The sequence below is a fragment of the Polistes canadensis genome, unplaced genomic scaffold (assembly GCF_001313835.1).
Source record: "Polistes canadensis isolate GaletaPanama2010 unplaced genomic scaffold, ASM131383v1 scaffold_354, whole genome shotgun sequence".
Taxonomy (NCBI): domain Eukaryota; kingdom Metazoa; phylum Arthropoda; class Insecta; order Hymenoptera; family Vespidae; genus Polistes; species Polistes canadensis.
The window spans coordinates 113,553-130,310 of record NW_014569901.1 but is presented as its reverse complement, the minus strand read 5'-3'; the positions used below and the strand labels follow the sequence as shown (position 1 = coordinate 130,310).

Genomic DNA, 16,758 nt, shown 5'->3' with positions numbered 1-16,758 from the left:
CTTGGTTGACTACCATTCGGTTGCTTACCACTTGGTTGCTTACCATTTGATTTACTACCATTCGGTTGATTACTATTCGCAGAAGACAAAAGTTCTGTTCTTGTTTGAACTTTCCTAACATAACGTACTACTTCTGCATCTGATGTTGCATTACGTTTTATACGATTATACGCTTTACGATGACGTTTACTCCGCAAAGTAGCTTCGTAGTCTCTCATAACATTACCTTGAGAAGTATTAATAACGTCATGGGCAAATTGCATGCCTAATATAGTATTACCAAAGAACATTGCATGCGTTGTAAAGAAGAAAACATCGCTCCAATCGATCCTATTCTCGTTCTGATACTTTTCGACAATATTAAATCCATTATATCCCAGACCAACGAGATTAATGGACATATTACATATTACTGTTGTATTATATGCTGTTCTAGCAACTAATCCTATATCTCGACCAGCTTGCGCAGCTCTTGAAAGAAATATACTTCCACCACTCATTGCTATTCCCATGGTACATCCAGCAATACCAAGCCAGGCTGAAAGGGCGTTTCTATTACTAAGACTAACAGATTCTCTGTGCGAGCTACGATCATATAACTGATATATAGATCTGCCAAAGGTCCAAGCACTACTAACACCTGTCGTTGCTATTCCTATTTAAAGAAAAATTATCTTTATATTTAATTGAAAACAATTTATATTATAAATAGAAATATTAAATAATAATAATAATAATATTTCACAATTTAATGTTTATATTACCAGCTAATGCAACCACAGGTCCAATAGGAGTAACCAATGATGCAAGCGCAATTCCAAGACCACCAACATTTAAAATGGTAGATGCAGTATCTGCACCGCTAACTAACTGAGCGCTTAACGAAGATGCTGGTGAGAAACAAACTTCTACCCATACTGTAGAACATATTTCTGTTATTGAAAATTCAGGATTTGGTTGGTAAAAGCCTTCATTAGGTAGTACCATTACACAAGCGGGCAAGGTATTATTAGTTTTATAATTGATCCAATCTTTGTATACTCTGCCATTATTGTCTATATATTCAATATTTTCAGTTGAACTCGTTGTACAATAATTCTTTATTTTAAATATTGGAACAGCTTGAATTTCTTTCATAATTTTTTCCGTATCAATATCTGCATTTTCTTGATTACTTACTTCTCTTTTCTCTTTTGGTACGTTAAATATAATATTATAAATGATTCCGCAAAAAATACTCTCATCTGACTGCTTACCATACTCAATTATTTGATCAAATATTAAGGATATCAATCTCATAGCATCTTTTTTATAATGTATTCCTTCGTTGACTTTAGTTAACTCTTCTGCATTTTTTAAAACATAGCTTACTACCGAGCTAGAATCAATTGTATTGTTTTCCATATTATCGACTTGGCATGGTTCAGTGGGAGGGCCAAATAGTGCATAACCAATATTTTGTTTTAATATATCATAATCTTGCATTTCATATTTAGTCCAATCAGAAAGAAGTTCATAATATTGTTGCTGGATTTCTATGGCATAAGATACCATTTCGTGCTGTTCAAAATAGAACAAAACATATTATAAACTATCCAAAGAATATAAAATAATCATACTATTTAAGTATAACGTATTATCTTTTTATAAATTCATATCTACTTGTGTTTAAACATTGCAGATATTTTGAGTAAATTGGATAAATAAAAAAACAATAATGAATATGAACAAAAATAATTAGCCATAACCTATCACTAGTGCAAAAAATAATTTTTAAATGATTGAACATTTAACTGTGCATATCTTTATTTCACACAAATATATATAAAATTAAAATATTGAACATTATATTTACCCATAAACGATTATCTTCACTCATTTCGATTGATTTGATCTTTGACAACTGTCACTATTATACTGTTCCGAATAAAACGTAATATCAAATTGTATAATTCAACTGCGAAGTTAACAGGGGATTCCCTGTATGAGTCACTTTTTTAATACCAACAGCATACAATTTTTGCATACTTGAGGAGAAACTCATTCCTATTTGGACATTGGTGCATATGAACACAAATTACAAGTCATATATCGCATCTCGTTATGTGTATTTTCTTTTGTCGTTAGAAACGATTACTTTTTTTCTTACAAGGATTGCCAACTTGCAGAAATAAAAATGAAACAACAAATCTGTTTAAATAAATGACTACAATAAAATTATTGATTAGATCAATAATATATTTAAAATAATAAATATATCAAATAAATTATTTTTTTCAAATAAATAAATTAGTTTTACGAATACAATCTAAAGATTTGTACAATTTGAGTTTTGTTTCATTTGATTGGTTCTCAACCCGTTATGCTTGAAAATAAATTTAACTTTTTAGTATACATTTCGTTTTTCTAATTATAATAATTGATTATCTTATAAATAAATATATGATACGTATTATGTAATTATAATAATATAAGATATCTGTAAATTGGTGAATTACCAGAAGCCCACCTTTCTCTAATCATTTTCGATAGTATAATTCTATATCCCGCCAGAAATAAGCTACATAAGAACATTTGAATCGGTTATGACCGTTAAACATATCATACAGTGTATAAGCAATAATATTAAAGAAAATAATTATTTCTCATCGTGTTTTCATCGATAATAATAAAAAAAAAAGTTCAAATTAATATTTAGAATTAAAAATATAGATTATGTATAGTGAAATGAATGTAAAAACAAATTGTTTCATCTACATACAATAACCATTTTTCAAACCACTAAATAAATTTGTTACTTTTTTAATGTGATTTCTTTTACGAATCTTTCACATTTGATCAATTAAAAATAATAGTAATTTACAAATGCCCAATCTCGTCGACAGGTTCATTTTTAATTGAAGTGTAATTGAAAATTTGAATTTTTAATTTGAATTTTTTAGACATTGCTATAAAATGGCCAATGTATACTTGTGGATTTCAATGATTATATTAATTATAAATGAAGCAAATGCAGTAACACTATTTAATTGGTTATGGGGTACACCTCCTCCGGAGGCTCCTACAAATTTTTTGATTGCCGATGGCACACCTTTGATATCAATCCCATACGAAACTATGACAGAAGATGAAAAGTTTTTAAAAGAAGCTGCAAAGCTTACAAACATTCAAGTTTCATCCCCTTTAGAAACGTGTCAACATAAAGTCATTATGAAAATAAGAACTTCTTGCTATGATATGAATGAGGAACAGCTTGCCAAATTGAGTGTCAATTTATTGAATTGTCAATCGGCAGTAGAAGGAAGGAAAATATTTCCCTGTACAGAAGAGATGGTAAAGATTTTCTCTTCATTTCTTTTTTCATCATTTTGTCTAAAATTCAATGAATTATCTGATTACTTATAATACTTAAGTGTAATTTAATGTGATAGTAGTATTGTAATATTCTTCAAAGGGTGCTCCTATGCAAGTTCAAACCTGCAATTCTCCCTCCTACTTACATAACTATATGTATATAAGATGGGACCACCTCAAAGATTCTATAGTTGACATAGTATGGAGTATTCCATATAAAGAAATTTATTTTTCTAGATTTTATTGAGTTTTACTATTTGTTGCTATCCATATCATATCCAATGGAATTGATGCTAATAATATATTACTCTTCTTTGTTCATTTATTATGGAGAATGTTATAAAATATATAATAGAAAACATCTACATGTTAATACGAGCAAAGCTGAATCTCAATTAGAAGATCTTTTACACGTAAGATACTTACAACTATTCTATGTTTTTCTTTAGTCTCTTAAACAATGCACGACAGATATGGATACAGATACATGGAATGCGTATCATTTGATGAGTAATAGAGCTAGAGCAGTTTGCTATGCTGCTAGAAGTACACAATTTCGTGCTCTTACTGAATTAACGGTCAATAAATTGATGCAAACTGCACATTCGCAAATTAAAACGTTAATATCCTTGAAGGTGTGCATGAGTAAAATACTTTGTTGAGATTTAAACAGATACAATTAATATATTTTATGATTTGCTATTATTAGGAAAGTCAGGATCGTTTGGTGGATCAGACAAGCGAAGCGTTGTCTTCTTTATCTGATGGTAACAAAGCATTATTACTGCAACAACAAAATCTAAAAGATGCTCAAACGACTGCTCATAAGATGGTAACTAATAATCTTAAAAATTTAAATAACGAAAAAGCACTGATTCGTCTAGGTCATGCTCAAATTGCAACCATGGTGGAAGATGTGAAAAAAAAATTAGGTAAACAGATACTATTTTCAATTAATTTCATTTTTATCCAAGAAATATAAATTAAAAGTGTTACGTTAAAATGATATTTTTAAGAAAACGCAACCAAGGAACTTGTTAAACAATCTGCCGTACACGGGGAAAGTCATAAAGAGATATTACACGACTTAACAAGTATACGTAATCGAGCACATTTAATTTGGGAAAAGATAGAATCTAGTACTACTCTTATACTCGATCGGCATCAGGAAGCTGTCGATCAGTACGAACAAATGATGCAAAAATTGGCACATATTAATGATACTATTCAGTTCATCTCTAATATTACTAATAATATGCGTACAGAAATAGAACAGACAATTCGCCAACTAGATTGGATTATAGGCTATATAGGAAATACCGGTATGATAATTTACTATTTAATGATATTAATCCCCATATCTCAATTAAAATATACAACTATAAGGAAAAATTGGAAATTTTTAGGGGAACAATTACAAAGAGTATATCGCACGGTTTTGCATATTGTATATTTATTAATTGCCATGATAACTGCTGCATTTCTGAATGCACCATTTTGGACCAGAGCAGCTATAATGGGCATTGTACCTTTAAATCTTTATTCTTATTTAAAACATGGTTTAGAGGCCTGCCTTGACTTTATTTCTATCACTGTATTAATACTTTTAATAACAGGAAGTGAGTAGCCTTCGTAAGAACAAATATTTAGATTATAAATAATTTATTCTTATTATCATTTTATATATAATGTGTTAAAATATTACATTTTTTGTTGCTAGTGCATTTTTTGATGAATGGCATACAATATATTTGGAAATCCAAATTTCACAATACCGAACCAGTTAGATCGATTAATCAAAATAGTGGTAATGGTGATAATTGTATGCATGTATCGCCTTTAAAATCACCTTCGGAATCTTTGGATTCTGATCATATTCAAACAACGTTCATGCTGTCTTTAATAATAAAGACAATTTACAACTTTTTTATTACAATACTTAATAAAATAAATAGTTTAAAAGGTTTGTTTCCGTTTCTATAATATTTTTAATAATCATTTTAGTCGTATCTATTAGTTTATAATTATGAACAATTTAATTATAGCATATATATTTATTATTTTGGTAAAAACTTTAAGTTTGATTCATTCGGTAGCTTTATGGAGTCAACAAAATGCGTCCATACAAGAGGAACTTTCTTGCTCATATATACCAGCGAAAAAGTCGCACGAAGATATCTACGATTACGATGATAATCCGGATACGTCGAAAGATATAGATTATAATGTCGTTAACGATGTTAATGATTTCATAAATACAACAAACGATCTTAGATATCGTTTAAGAGGAATAAACGAGTTTGTTTCTACGACTGATCAAACAAATATATCTACAAATTCATCCAGAAGGTAAATGTTTATAATATATTTAAATATTAATGTATATACATTTATGTGTTTTTTAGTGTTAGCCCGATGCATACAGTACCGCGTATTTTATGCAATGGATTGACACGAAACGGAAAAAGATGCCGCTTATTTGCAACCACCGGTCATGAGTTTTGCTCTCGTCATTCTTCTGGCACTTTTAATTATACTTCGTTAAATTAATATCATTTCTCGTATAATAAGAAATATACAATATACGAATATTCAGTGATATACAGGTAGAACTGTTTATATGCACTACTATAAATAGTAATTGTAATTTAAGTAACATAGTTTTTCAATTGTAAAAATAAATTATTTATCGCGTCTTTTATATAGTTATATTGTAATAATATTTTAAATAATTATATTTAACTTTTAGTATATAAACATGTGTGTGCTGAAATCAGAAGGTTTATTGATTAAGTAGGTTAGGTTATTTCCTTCTTACACATGTGTGGCCGTCACGCCTCTGGTGGCGAAACTAAATAACTAAAAAAAACCGCTCTCTTCCGTCCCAACCACCGAGCGAGACACACGGGTACTCACTAACAGCGACCGAAGACGTGAACACTAGTCACTACTTCCTTTTTCCTCTTTAAGATTATTGTTAAGTTTGTTATATATATATATTTATTGTATAAGTCTTTTTTGATACGTTTATAATAAAAATATTCATATAATATTTTTCCCCAGTGAATGAATTATTTTGAATATTATTGAACACGTTACGCATGCGCAACATGTTTCGCCCTCTGGTTGTTCCGGTACTAACTAATCTGATTTTGTTTACGCGAAAAGTGGACTTGTGAGCTTCTATGTACTTCTTTATTCTTTGCTTTATTCGTGTTATCACCTTCTCGTCAGTTTGGTTACTTAGTGGATGCACTAACATTTAATACAAAGTTATAGAAAAGAAAAAAAGATATTTCAATTAAGATCGTTTACTGTTTATATATTCGCTCAATTGAACAATATTAGTGTTTATTTATTAGGTAAATGTAACCTATACGCGTATGTGCATAAGAATCGGAAATTTGACTTTTTATATTAGATTAAGAGACTCTTTTAGATTATATTTAAGATATTTTATATTTATATTTTCTTTATTTTAAATTATATACAAGGAGTTTAAAAAATGTCTGTCACGATTCGACGAATGTTTATCACTCATGTCTCTGGAATTTATTGGAAAAATTTAAGAAAGCAAAGTATTAGATTAATAAGTAATGAAACGCCTACAAAAGAAAGATCACCTAATGACAGTTTCGAAACGAACATTCCGGCTTCAGAGCCGGCTAAATTTCAAATAGCCAGCTTGAATAAGTTTGATAATTCATTGATTATACAAAATGTAGAATCATTCAAAGCAGCTCAACCAAACGAAGTAACTTATTTGTACATAGTTTATTATTACATGCTCTATATTTCTTAAAACATCCTGTATTATTTCTACAGGTTGTTATAGATGTTCATTACTGCACCATAAATCCTTCAGATGTATTATTGAGTAAAAACTTGTACACGTATGAACCAAAATTGCCTATTACACTTGGGTATGAACTTGTTGGCGAATTAGTTTATATAGGAAAGAATGCACAGGACAAAGGCTATAAAATTGGGGACAAAGTTATTGCACTTAATAAAGAACGATATGGGGGTTTTGCGGAACAATGCATAGCAGAAGTCGGCGTAAGTTTATGTCATCCAACGCAGATTTCTAACGTTATTATATATATAAATCTAAACATAATTTTGCTATTTTTTCATTAGGATATTTGGAAAATACCATCAAATTTAAGATCTGTGGATGCAGTATGTCTACTTAATGATTATATGAGCGCACTCGTTGCATTGGAAAGAGTAGTGACTATTGATGAAAATGATATAATTTTAGTAAATGTAGGATTAAGTGGTATAGGTTTAGCAGCTGCTGATCTTGCTACTAATGTATTTAGATCACAAGTAATATTCGCACCAACGTATAATCTAGTCGCCGATCCTTCCATATTTTTATACTCAAATTCTTCATTTATATTTTTAGGTCTTAGGTATTTGTATTAACAACGAGGATGCTTCTCTTATTCGCAATAGGGGTGTATTTGCATCTCTAGAATACAATGAAAAAAAATTGTTAAAGCGCATAGAACAAATTGCCGGCGATAAGAACATCAAAGCTTTTTTAGATGGAGATGGCGGTGAATATTTTAAGAAGATTCTAAAATGGTACAATTCCTGATGTCTTCAATAGTATCAAATATAAAATAGACTATTTTAATGTTACTTGTATTTTTAAAAACATTTAGTGTAAAAATGCATTATTTTAGTTACACTGATATATATAAAAGTGGCACATCGTTGAAAAATTTACTACGCGATGATAATTTTACAGTGGTGATACATCATTTATCTCGTGAAGGTATAAAATTTTATATCTGGTATTAATTGTAAGTTTAAGATCATTTACGAAATTATAGCCTCTCTCATGAAGGGCGAGTAGTAATAGCTGGTGCTGCTGCTACCAAAATGGATGCACAAACTGGGATTGAAGATGGTTCTTTCACTATTACTGGTTTTAATCTCGATGAATATAGAAGAAAGGAACCCGAGAGCTATCGGCAAGTTGCATATTTTGATTAGTTTAGATTTTATTATAAATATATTTATTCTATTTGTTATATTAATTTTGTCAAGATATCTCATTTAAGTATTGCTTAATGGTATTGACATGTTTTAGAAATTATACATTTAAAAAATACCTTAACAATTGAATTAGGAAAAAATAACCTTCAAACTAACAATAAAATTTATTTTACATTTATATAGGCAAGCTGGAGAAGAAGTCTTGGAATTTTTTGAAGAAGGTCTCATCATTCCATTTCATTCTATGATTTTTGGTCTTCATAAAATTAACGATGCATTACGTTTCTCTTCTGAAGGAAGAACTTCTGCAAAGGTGAGTAGCAATTTTTAAATTAATTGCCTTGCGAAATCTCTTTAAAATATATTTCATTTGCAGGTCATTATAGATATTAAGGATAAAGAGAGAGTTGATGTAGTTAAGATTTCGGAATAAACAATTATAATTGATAATATATCTTATATATAAAATAATACACAATATTTGTATAGTATATAATTAAATTTAAGTTTTTTTCATTTAGCTAATAATTTAAAAAAGACTGTACAACGATTGTGTAATTAGCTACACTCTACCTGGTTTTGGTATATTTAATAAGATAATCAAAGTCTTTAAAAAGGTTTGAAAATTTGCAACGGTTGTGACAAAATCTTATTTTTTTTCTGGCACAACTTCACTAATGCCATACATGCCAGCCAATAATCGTCCGTGAGAAGGAGGTACTGGTTCTTTTGGTGGTAAATATGGGCCCTTTTCGCCCATATATACATAACTAAATGGATAGAAACAGTTAAGGTTATTGTATGTATTATAATAATATTAAATGTATCAAATACGCGAAGGTGTGCGCGTAATTATTCTTGAAGGATACGGTAATCTGAGAACCCAGTAGGCACTTTGTGAAAGTTTGATCGGTTCTTCGCAACCAGTTACAAATATAGGACACGGCGGAGGCCCTGGTTGAACTCGAGGATTTAACGTAACGTGAACCGGGGCTTTTGGAGTCACAACGTGAATTCTCATAAGTTGAGCTATTAAGGGTTGCGTTTGCCTGCATAGACCATAGATATTGAGCGTATTACTGATTGTTAAAATGTACAATGCAAACGTTGCTTATATTTAATATATACCTGCATGGGCATGGAAAGTAAAGAGGCATATCTGTAGTACTTGACGTTACTTTATTTCCACTATCTTTTACGATTCCATTGCCAGTTGCCTTTAAAACTTTGTCAGGTGCAGATGCCATAAATCTATGCCCTCTCGGACATTCGTATTCCACTCCAACAAATATCTTAACAACGAATTCCTTCCCACCTTTGGATTTGCGACCTCGGATCGTATTAAGATTTTGAAAATTTTTACCTCTTGGGCAATATCCGTGAACATTATGATCATTTATAGTAGGCCACAAAGATCCCCTTTCTTTTTGATGCTCTAATCTATTAAACCATTAAATCAATTTATTATCCTTCTAGGAGTGATTTTACATTTTGATATATTATTGGTTGACATCGGTGCACAATAATTAGTTTAACAAACCTTACTGTTACATCCCATGGCAAAAGGAATGCAGAAGTTGCCAGTACACCTGTTTGATGTTGTAAACCTAAATTGTGCGAGTACAAACTGCTTGGGCCAAGACAAACCAGAGACCAGCTAGAAAATTGCGGTAATAATCCAGCTGGCGATTCCGTATGCAACATCCCTGGTAGATATTCCGTAGTGGATGGCTGTCTCACCAAAGCTTTTTCTAATATATAGTTTGTTAATTACATATATATATATATATATATATACATATATATATATATGTACATGCACATTTGTATCTAGTAAAAAAAAAAAACAAAATCAAAAGTTCATTACCTTTGGTATTTTCTGCATCATCGGATACTTCTATAACGACTTTATGCCCTTCGCTAGGAGTAAGACTAGTTTTGTTACTTAATCTTGGAACTTCTTCTTCCGTAGGATCACTTTTCAATGGAGAGGGTGCACCACTTTCGTATGCTGTAATGTCATCTGCAACATTTATCAGTAAACGAGTTCTCCCTGATAAAAGTTTCTCATTTTTGTCATTCATATTATATTATGTATATATAAATTTAGAGTATTTAATACCATTTAAAATATTTTCAACCCCAAGACTGGAAGGTTGCGTTTGACCTAGAGGGGTGGATAAATTATTTCTACTAAGTGAATCTTTACGATTTGTTGCGGAAAATAACTGTGCTGCTCTAAGAAAAAATCAAAGATATATATAATATTATAAGATAGGATATATTATTTAGCAGAAATAGAATTTACCTAAAATTATGAGTACTAGGCTGAAAAATAGGAAATTGTATACTTTCTAATTGCGTACAGCCACATTGCTTTGCTAACATTTGAAAATAGTCGTAATTAGCCTGTCTTAAACTAAAAGGATCCTCTCGTGGTCCTTGACATCTTCCACAATTACAAGCACAGATATATCGAACTCCGCTACAGTGTTCCATGATTGGTGAGTCGCTGTAAAGAGAAAATATTTATTTGATTATTATATCACAAAGTGTAAGATCAAAAGATAAATGTATCTGAAAGAAAAAGACCTATTGTCGCCTCCTGGTTCTAGGTGTTCGCCACCTCCGGCACCTTCGCTGCCTCCTTTATGAATAGGGTTTGTGCAAGGATTACCAGTTAATGATAATACTTCGCACATTTGTCGTCCAGCTCGCCAATGTTTATCGCATTCTGCTTGTAACTTTTCGCTGAATTCTTCAAATAAAGGACCTCGTGCATGCATTTCAAAAACTCCCATAGCATGTGCTAATTTAGATTCATGATATGCTCTAATAAAATAGGGAATTAAATCTATAGAATATATTTTATTCGCGATTGTCTTTTCTTTTCTTTAATATATACGAATGATTACCTTGTATAATGTTGTGGAAGATTTTCTTGATAAGTTTGTAAGGCTCTTGGGAGTACTTTGCTACATCTACTTTTACTGAATTTAACATCGGTATCTAATGAACTATGCAAAGACAGCAATTCTTTGTCCGTTCCGTATATAAAGTATTCGCTAATTTTGTTTATCACATTACAGAATTGCGTTAATGTAGGTATCTATTGATAAATATTTATACATAAATAATCACTTTCTAATGAAATTTGTGCTTTAATAAAGCACATACAATTAACAACGATCGTTGTAATTGGATTTGTTAGAAAATTCGTATCAACCTCAAAATATGCAGGTACCGAATGTCTACCGACATTATCATCGAAGCCTCTGCCGAAAGCAAGATTTATATGTTGTTGCAGGAATGATTTGAAACAATGTGTTTCTGAAATTATTCAAATGGCAATAATATGTGCTTTGTAATGTGTGTATGTGTATATATATATATGTTATTGAGAAAGATCATATACCAATTTCAGCATCATCCGTTTCATGATTCGTTTCTAAACTAGCAAGACTTCTTGAGGTACTACCACCGGAACTAACTTTACAACTTTGAATTAATTTTTTCATCATATAGCCCAAAATATTTCCAGATTCTGTAGGACCATTATGTACATATACAAATTCTTGATTTGCTGGGATTGCAAATAACGAGTTTGAACTAAATGAAAAAAGAAAAACAATGTTAATAAATAAAGAAAAGAGAAAAAGAAAACAAATGCACAATCCAAATTTTACCTTATATTTGTAACTATTCGATTTTTTCTTAAAACTTGATAAATTTGATCTTCCAACGAATGTTCCAACTTCTTAATATTTCCTCCGTTATCTGGATCTTGAAATACCATAGGAGAACTTTCAAAATAAAATAATACTCTTGGAGAACAAGGTCTAGCATTTGATATCCAATCTTTCGGTATAGTAGATAAGCTACTTAATGCATCAGAAAGTTGAGGAGAAATTTTTTGACTACGACGAAAACAAATAATCTTATTCATGTATCATCACATAGTTCCATGCATTTAATCTTACCGTATATATAATATCTTACCGTATTATATCCATGGCACGAAATAAATGTATGTAACTATAATCAAATGTATGGGTTGGATGAGTAAGTATTATAACATGAGATATATGAAATAACACCAGTAAAGCTCTAGCATATTTAAATCTCATATGTGCCCATACACTGAGAAAGTCTTTGCAATCTTGTTTTTCTACAAATCTGTCATATTCGGACAAAAGAGTATGAGAATCCAAGAGTCCCCGTAGATGTAGATACACAGTTTTGTCTTTAGCGTTATAGTATCCTTCAATATCAACCTGTAATGTTGTTTATATTCTTTTTTAATAATACAATATGACTTTTAATATTAGTTTAGAAATATTTTGACCATAGATGTTTCATCTACGGTTGGCTCATCCAAAAGGTCCACTTGGAGAATTGAACTCAGCATATCCGTTTTACATCCTTTCATATGATATCGAGATTTACCAAATACTGATACGATAACAACCTTCTTATTTGTGTGGTCAAATCTACACACAATATTGTTTAGTTTTATTATTTTATTCAAATCAATTTTTTTATACGTAAAACTACTTACGTTTTAGGGTCAATTGGAAGAGTAAATTTTTGTGGTCGCATCTTTGTATTTATTCACTTATTTCTCCAAGATAGGTTATAATAAGTTAGTTTTATTAATATTTTGAGTATTTTATTAATACATGTTTACATCGGTAAACAACATTTACGAGTTTTAACCATAAACTAAATCCTACACCTGATGATATTTGAATTAGCACCTAGTTTAGAAGTTATTTTGGTTGATCATAGCGACTCGTAGTAGTGCAGACCTTGTAATTACAAATGTCAAATATACGTTAGTAGTATTTTTACTTATTAAATAGAATCAGACTAAATATTAAAGATAAGGTGATCATTTTTTTCTTTTTTTTTTTAATAATATTTCGTAAAACAAGCAATAGTGTATTGGTAAAGCCGGTACGTATGGTAATGGATAAATTCTTTTTCAAGTATCTTACTTTCCATTTGAATTTTCCCTCCAAAACAAAAGACGCTTACGAGAGCATCATCTATAGACATTTTGTTGTTGACATTTACTGCCAATGTACAAATTTAAATCAGTTTGATTATGTCTATATCAGTTGTCATGTCTATTTTGCTAGTATCATTTTCATACGAATTATTTCTAATAGAGTCTATAATACAAAATGTGGTGAACAAATTTTCAAAGATTATGTGATATTTAATGTAGAAAGAATCATCTTTGATTAGATTTAATGCGTTGTTTAGTAACGATAAAGCAGGATCGAATGGGCAGGTACCACAGGCATGTGGTAATTATTTAGGGTATACTTGATATAATTGTAAGTATGTATTTGTATAGATACATATATTTATTAATAAAATGATTAAAGCCTAATGATAATTCAACAAGTACATTGTATTTATTTGAAAGTTTCTTTATCAATGAATAATAGTAATAAAATTCGTTTTTATCCGAAGAAAAAAAAATGGTCTCTTGTTTTTGGCTACATCATTCATGTCGCTTTTCTCTTATATTATAGGCTATTTGAAAAGAAATGGGCAGAAGAAGGGCAGAAGAAGGGCAGTTTCTCGGATTGCATTCATCAACGGTGAATTCCTGGTGAAGTCAAGAAGGATTTCTTAAATCATAGATTTGAAGGAACATTTATCTATCAATATGGTATAATCTCTAGGTGAATAAAAGATTTCTTTATTTTGAAATATATTTATTTGGAAGAGTTAATAATAATATAATTGACGCACATTAGGTAGTCGTAGTTGGTCCTAGAAAGCGCAACGAACTTTAAAGGGGTGCTCCGATGAATGAACGAATGAATAAACGAACGAATAAACGAACGGTAGGGGGCGGTAAAAGAAGACGCGGACTTGCGCCCCTTCGAAGGGTGTTGGTGGGCGTTGGGTGGTGGTGGGCGTTGGGTGGTGGTGTTGGGTGATGGTACGGGATGGCGCGAGCTTAATTGCACCGCATCACAGAACGTAGTATTTCGTAGTACGTCGTTGCCCGCGCGACTCTTTGCCCCGTTTCACGAAGATCGATTTACATACCTATCTTGCACCAATACTACGTTACACGTATTACGCGTTGTGGCTGTTTCCTAGCGTAAATGATTACAAGATATCTAGATCCAAATAAATGAATCAAAATGGATTTTACTATCAATCATTTTCATACGAAAATAATAGCGTCGATCGAGAATAGCGGAATCGATTTGGGACGTGGCTTACGAATGTTTCTAGTATATATCGTTGCTAAGGCTTGCTGCTAATGCTCGCCTACCAGCCCTTGTTGCTTCGAAGCTTTAGCGTCGAAGAGGTTACGAATGAAAGGAAGGAATTGAAAAAGGTGTGAAAGCCGTCTGGCATTTATTCAAATTCCACCCAATCACGTCGTCGTCGTCGTCGTCGTCGTCGTAGAACTGCCATTTTATTTTATGTCATAAATTTACCTGTTGTGTTAATACGAACGAACAATGTTATCGTCTTCCGCAATAATTACTTTGTCTATGAAACATAAAATTAATTGCAAACTTCTAAGAAAAGGTAATAGAATTGATTGGTCTCTCTTAGAAATGTTGGATTTTTCGATAGAGATCGATTCTTAGATAGATAAAAACAGGAGCATTTTATTTAGCAATTCTCGGTGGTTGTAGTAGTTGGATCAATTTCCTAAAGCGTAATTTCAATCATAAGAGATTTATACCGAGCTGTTTACAAAGGCGATCAATTATCTCTAGCACGGTTCTCTAGCACGGTTCTCTAGCACGGTCCTTTAACAAAGCTTTCTGGCACATCTCCTGGTGAGTCCTTATTAACGGCAAACCCCCGAGCGGTCTTTTGCAATCAACGCGCAACAAATGACCTCTGATTGCGATTCTCCTTTTCGAGGGAGGAAATAAAAGAGAGAGAGAGAGACGTCGACCCGTTAGAAAGGTTGAGACACTCGAGAAAAAAACAGAGAAAAGATTAGAAATATACGACTGGATCGGAGGAAGGATTTAAAGACTCAAGTTTGGATTTAATACTCGCATCTAAAAGGAGGAGTATCATCGAGGAAGTCCTTGCTCTATAAAAGGAAATATCGAGTCTATTCGAATGGATCGAAGGAATCAATCGAACAGCTAGGAAAAGGAATTTACGCGTCGAATCCTTGGGTAGACGGGGAGACGCGTGCTGGGCACGTAACGTAGATGCTAGCTAGGTAGAGTTTAAGCCTTTGGACAAGGAGGAAGACACGAAGGGATTATTGCGTGGAACGAAAGGATACAAAGAGACGACGATGTAAGGGCGAAAGGGACGGGTCGCCGGTGGTGGGGTCAAGTGAAAAGGCCACGAGTCGGCGTACGTAGTACCTTGCTATATGTATACGCTAGTATGCCTCGTTCCAATGGAATTGGTGCGAGAAAAGGGCGAGAAAAGGGGCGAGTTGGGTTGGTCGTTGCGTTCCCTCTCTTCGTTTCCTCGTCCTCGTCCTCGTCCTCGTCTTCGTCTTCGTCTATGTCTACGTCGTCTATGTCTACGTCGTCGCCCTCACTCTCGTCCGTTGTCCACCACGTCCCGCGATAAAGGAACCGCGTACGCCGGCGTCGGCATGCGCATTTGCGATATCCAACATGTCCGTCTAGGTGAGTGACTAGAGTCGGTATAGGGGGTAGTCGTGCTTACGCGGCGCGGCGTGTTGCACAGGGTTTGCTCGAATCGTCATTTCCACCCTCGTCTAAAGTGCTTTTTCTTCGCCTCCGCCTCTGCCTCCGCCTCTGCCACCGCCTTTGCCTAGCCGCCGTGCGTTGCTTTTTCACATCTATTCCTCCCATTAATCTCGACGAATATCATGGACTTTGGCGAAATAGGCAATATAGAGATAGGATCTTATAAATCGGCTGGTGCCCCTAAACGTGATAGAAAGAAAAAAAGAGAGGGAGAGGAGGGTAGTGTTCACCGGCTACACGGTTAAATTGTGAAGACGAGAAGGAAGATAGAGCGAGGGCAAGAGGAAGGGCAAGAGGAAGGGATATAGATAGATAGAGGGAGGGGGAGAGAGAGAGAGAGGGAGGGCTGGGCGAACGGGTGGGAAAGAAGGAGAGAGAGTACTCGAGGCAGGCGGGCGTATTGATTCCCGCGTGGCGTTATACGGCGAGGTGAGAAAGCTGCAAGCGGAAGATTCCTCCTGGTTCCTTCGCCGGCAAGGAGAAACGGGAAGGAGAAACGGCAAGGAGAAACGGCAAGGAGAAACGGCAAGGAGAAACGGCAAGAAGAAAGGAAAAAGAGACAAAAGGATCTCCTAATTGCAATCAACCGAGTGGCCCGGCTAATTATTGCAGTCGGGGCGGCCCCCGACTTTTTTTCACGAGATTCTCCGAAAGGTACGTTCCA

At 33.0% G+C, this 16,758-nt stretch overlaps 5 protein-coding genes across 14 annotated transcripts in view; 3 read left to right on the top strand and 2 right to left on the bottom strand.

Annotated features, from left to right (window-relative positions):
* Positions 1–5: 5 nt before the first annotated feature.
* Positions 6–2,126, bottom strand: LOC106791912 (the record flags this gene model as incomplete). Its single annotated transcript, XM_014757922.1, has 3 exons — positions 1,856–2,126; positions 765–1,560; positions 6–655 (listed from the first exon to the last, which is right to left on the bottom strand). Coding segments are annotated over exons 1-3 (1,470 nt in total), but the record flags the coding sequence as incomplete, so codon positions are not given.
* Positions 2,127–2,599: 473 nt separating this feature from the next.
* Positions 2,600–6,278, top strand: LOC106791940 (protein brambleberry-like). Its single transcript, XM_014757972.1, has 9 exons — positions 2,600–2,610; positions 2,943–3,333; positions 3,804–3,989; positions 4,064–4,286; positions 4,371–4,676; positions 4,761–4,973; positions 5,075–5,317; positions 5,451–5,703; positions 5,760–6,278. The coding sequence occupies exons 2-9, from the start codon at positions 2,956–2,958 to the stop codon at positions 5,902–5,904; spliced, it is 1,947 nt and encodes a 648-aa protein (XP_014613458.1). The 5' UTR covers positions 2,600–2,610; positions 2,943–2,955; the 3' UTR covers positions 5,905–6,278.
* Positions 6,279–6,545: 267 nt separating this feature from the next.
* Positions 6,546–8,818, top strand: LOC106791939 (quinone oxidoreductase-like protein 2). Of its 3 annotated transcripts, none has more exons than XM_014757969.1 (9): positions 6,546–6,716; positions 6,849–7,108; positions 7,180–7,413; positions 7,495–7,686; positions 7,766–7,947; positions 8,049–8,140; positions 8,213–8,339; positions 8,548–8,677; positions 8,741–8,818. In XM_014757969.1, exons 2-9 carry the CDS (start codon positions 6,860–6,862, stop codon positions 8,795–8,797), a joined length of 1,263 nt encoding a protein of 420 aa, XP_014613455.1. In that variant the 5' UTR covers positions 6,546–6,716; positions 6,849–6,859; the 3' UTR covers positions 8,798–8,818. The 3 variants fall into 3 exon arrangements, with proteins under 3 accessions (XP_014613455.1, XP_014613454.1, XP_014613457.1); XM_014757968.1 differs by having other exon boundaries at positions 8,180–8,339; XM_014757971.1 differs by lacking the exon at positions 8,049–8,140 and having other exon boundaries at positions 8,199–8,339.
* Positions 8,793–13,227, bottom strand: LOC106791936 (protein SMG8). Its single transcript, XM_014757961.1, has 15 exons — positions 12,923–13,227; positions 12,710–12,854; positions 12,364–12,638; positions 12,051–12,281; positions 11,780–11,973; positions 11,591–11,694; positions 11,280–11,473; positions 10,957–11,196; positions 10,673–10,876; positions 10,487–10,602; positions 10,232–10,387; positions 9,905–10,115; positions 9,493–9,804; positions 9,234–9,413; positions 8,793–9,134 (listed from the first exon to the last, which is right to left on the bottom strand). The coding sequence occupies exons 1-15, from the start codon at positions 12,961–12,963 to the stop codon at positions 9,014–9,016; spliced, it is 2,724 nt and encodes a 907-aa protein (XP_014613447.1). The 5' UTR covers positions 12,964–13,227; the 3' UTR covers positions 8,793–9,013.
* A 996-nt stretch (positions 13,228–14,223) lies between these two features.
* The window catches only part of LOC106791934 (rho GTPase-activating protein 100F), a 31,665-nt gene continuing 29,130 nt past the window's right edge, over positions 14,224–16,758 (top strand). For 5 of the 8 annotated variants that reach the window (XM_014757955.1, XM_014757956.1, XM_014757953.1 and 2 more), the window contains exon 1: positions 14,228–16,748. The gene's annotated coding sequence lies outside the window, so the exon portion shown is untranslated. Of the gene's footprint in view, positions 16,749–16,758 lie in introns of all 8 variants that reach the window. The other 3 variants (XM_014757954.1, XM_014757959.1, XM_014757952.1) reach the window with 2 other exon arrangements.

Bases quoted from the DNA above. Each gene is read 5' to 3' on its own strand.
- LOC106791936 (XM_014757961.1), bottom strand. From the start codon at position 12,963: ATGCGACCACAAAAATTTACTCTTCCAATTGACCCTAAAAC. The intron at 11,974-12,050 runs GTAAAATTTGGA...TTTTTCATTTAG, and splicing joins CGAATAGTTACAAATATAAG to TTCAAACTCGTTATTTGCAA. The intron at 10,877-10,956 runs GTCTTTTTCTTT...TTCTCTTTACAG, and splicing joins GAACCAGGAGGCGACAATAG to CGACTCACCAATCATGGAAC.
- LOC106791940 (XM_014757972.1), top strand. From the start codon at position 2,956: ATGGCCAATGTATACTTGTGGATTTCAATGATTATATTAATTATAAAT. The intron at 4,287-4,370 runs GTAAACAGATAC...GATATTTTTAAG, and splicing joins AGATGTGAAAAAAAAATTAG to AAAACGCAACCAAGGAACTT. The intron at 5,318-5,450 runs GTTTGTTTCCGT...TTCATTCGGTAG, and splicing joins TAAAATAAATAGTTTAAAAG to CTTTATGGAGTCAACAAAAT.
- LOC106791939 (XM_014757968.1), top strand. From the start codon at position 6,860: ATGTCTGTCACGATTCGACGAATGTTTATCACTCATGTCTCTGGAATT. The intron at 7,109-7,179 runs GTAACTTATTTG...TTATTTCTACAG, and splicing joins AAGCAGCTCAACCAAACGAA to GTTGTTATAGATGTTCATTA. The intron at 8,141-8,179 runs GTATAAAATTTT...TGTAAGTTTAAG, and splicing joins ACATCATTTATCTCGTGAAG to ATCATTTACGAAATTATAGC.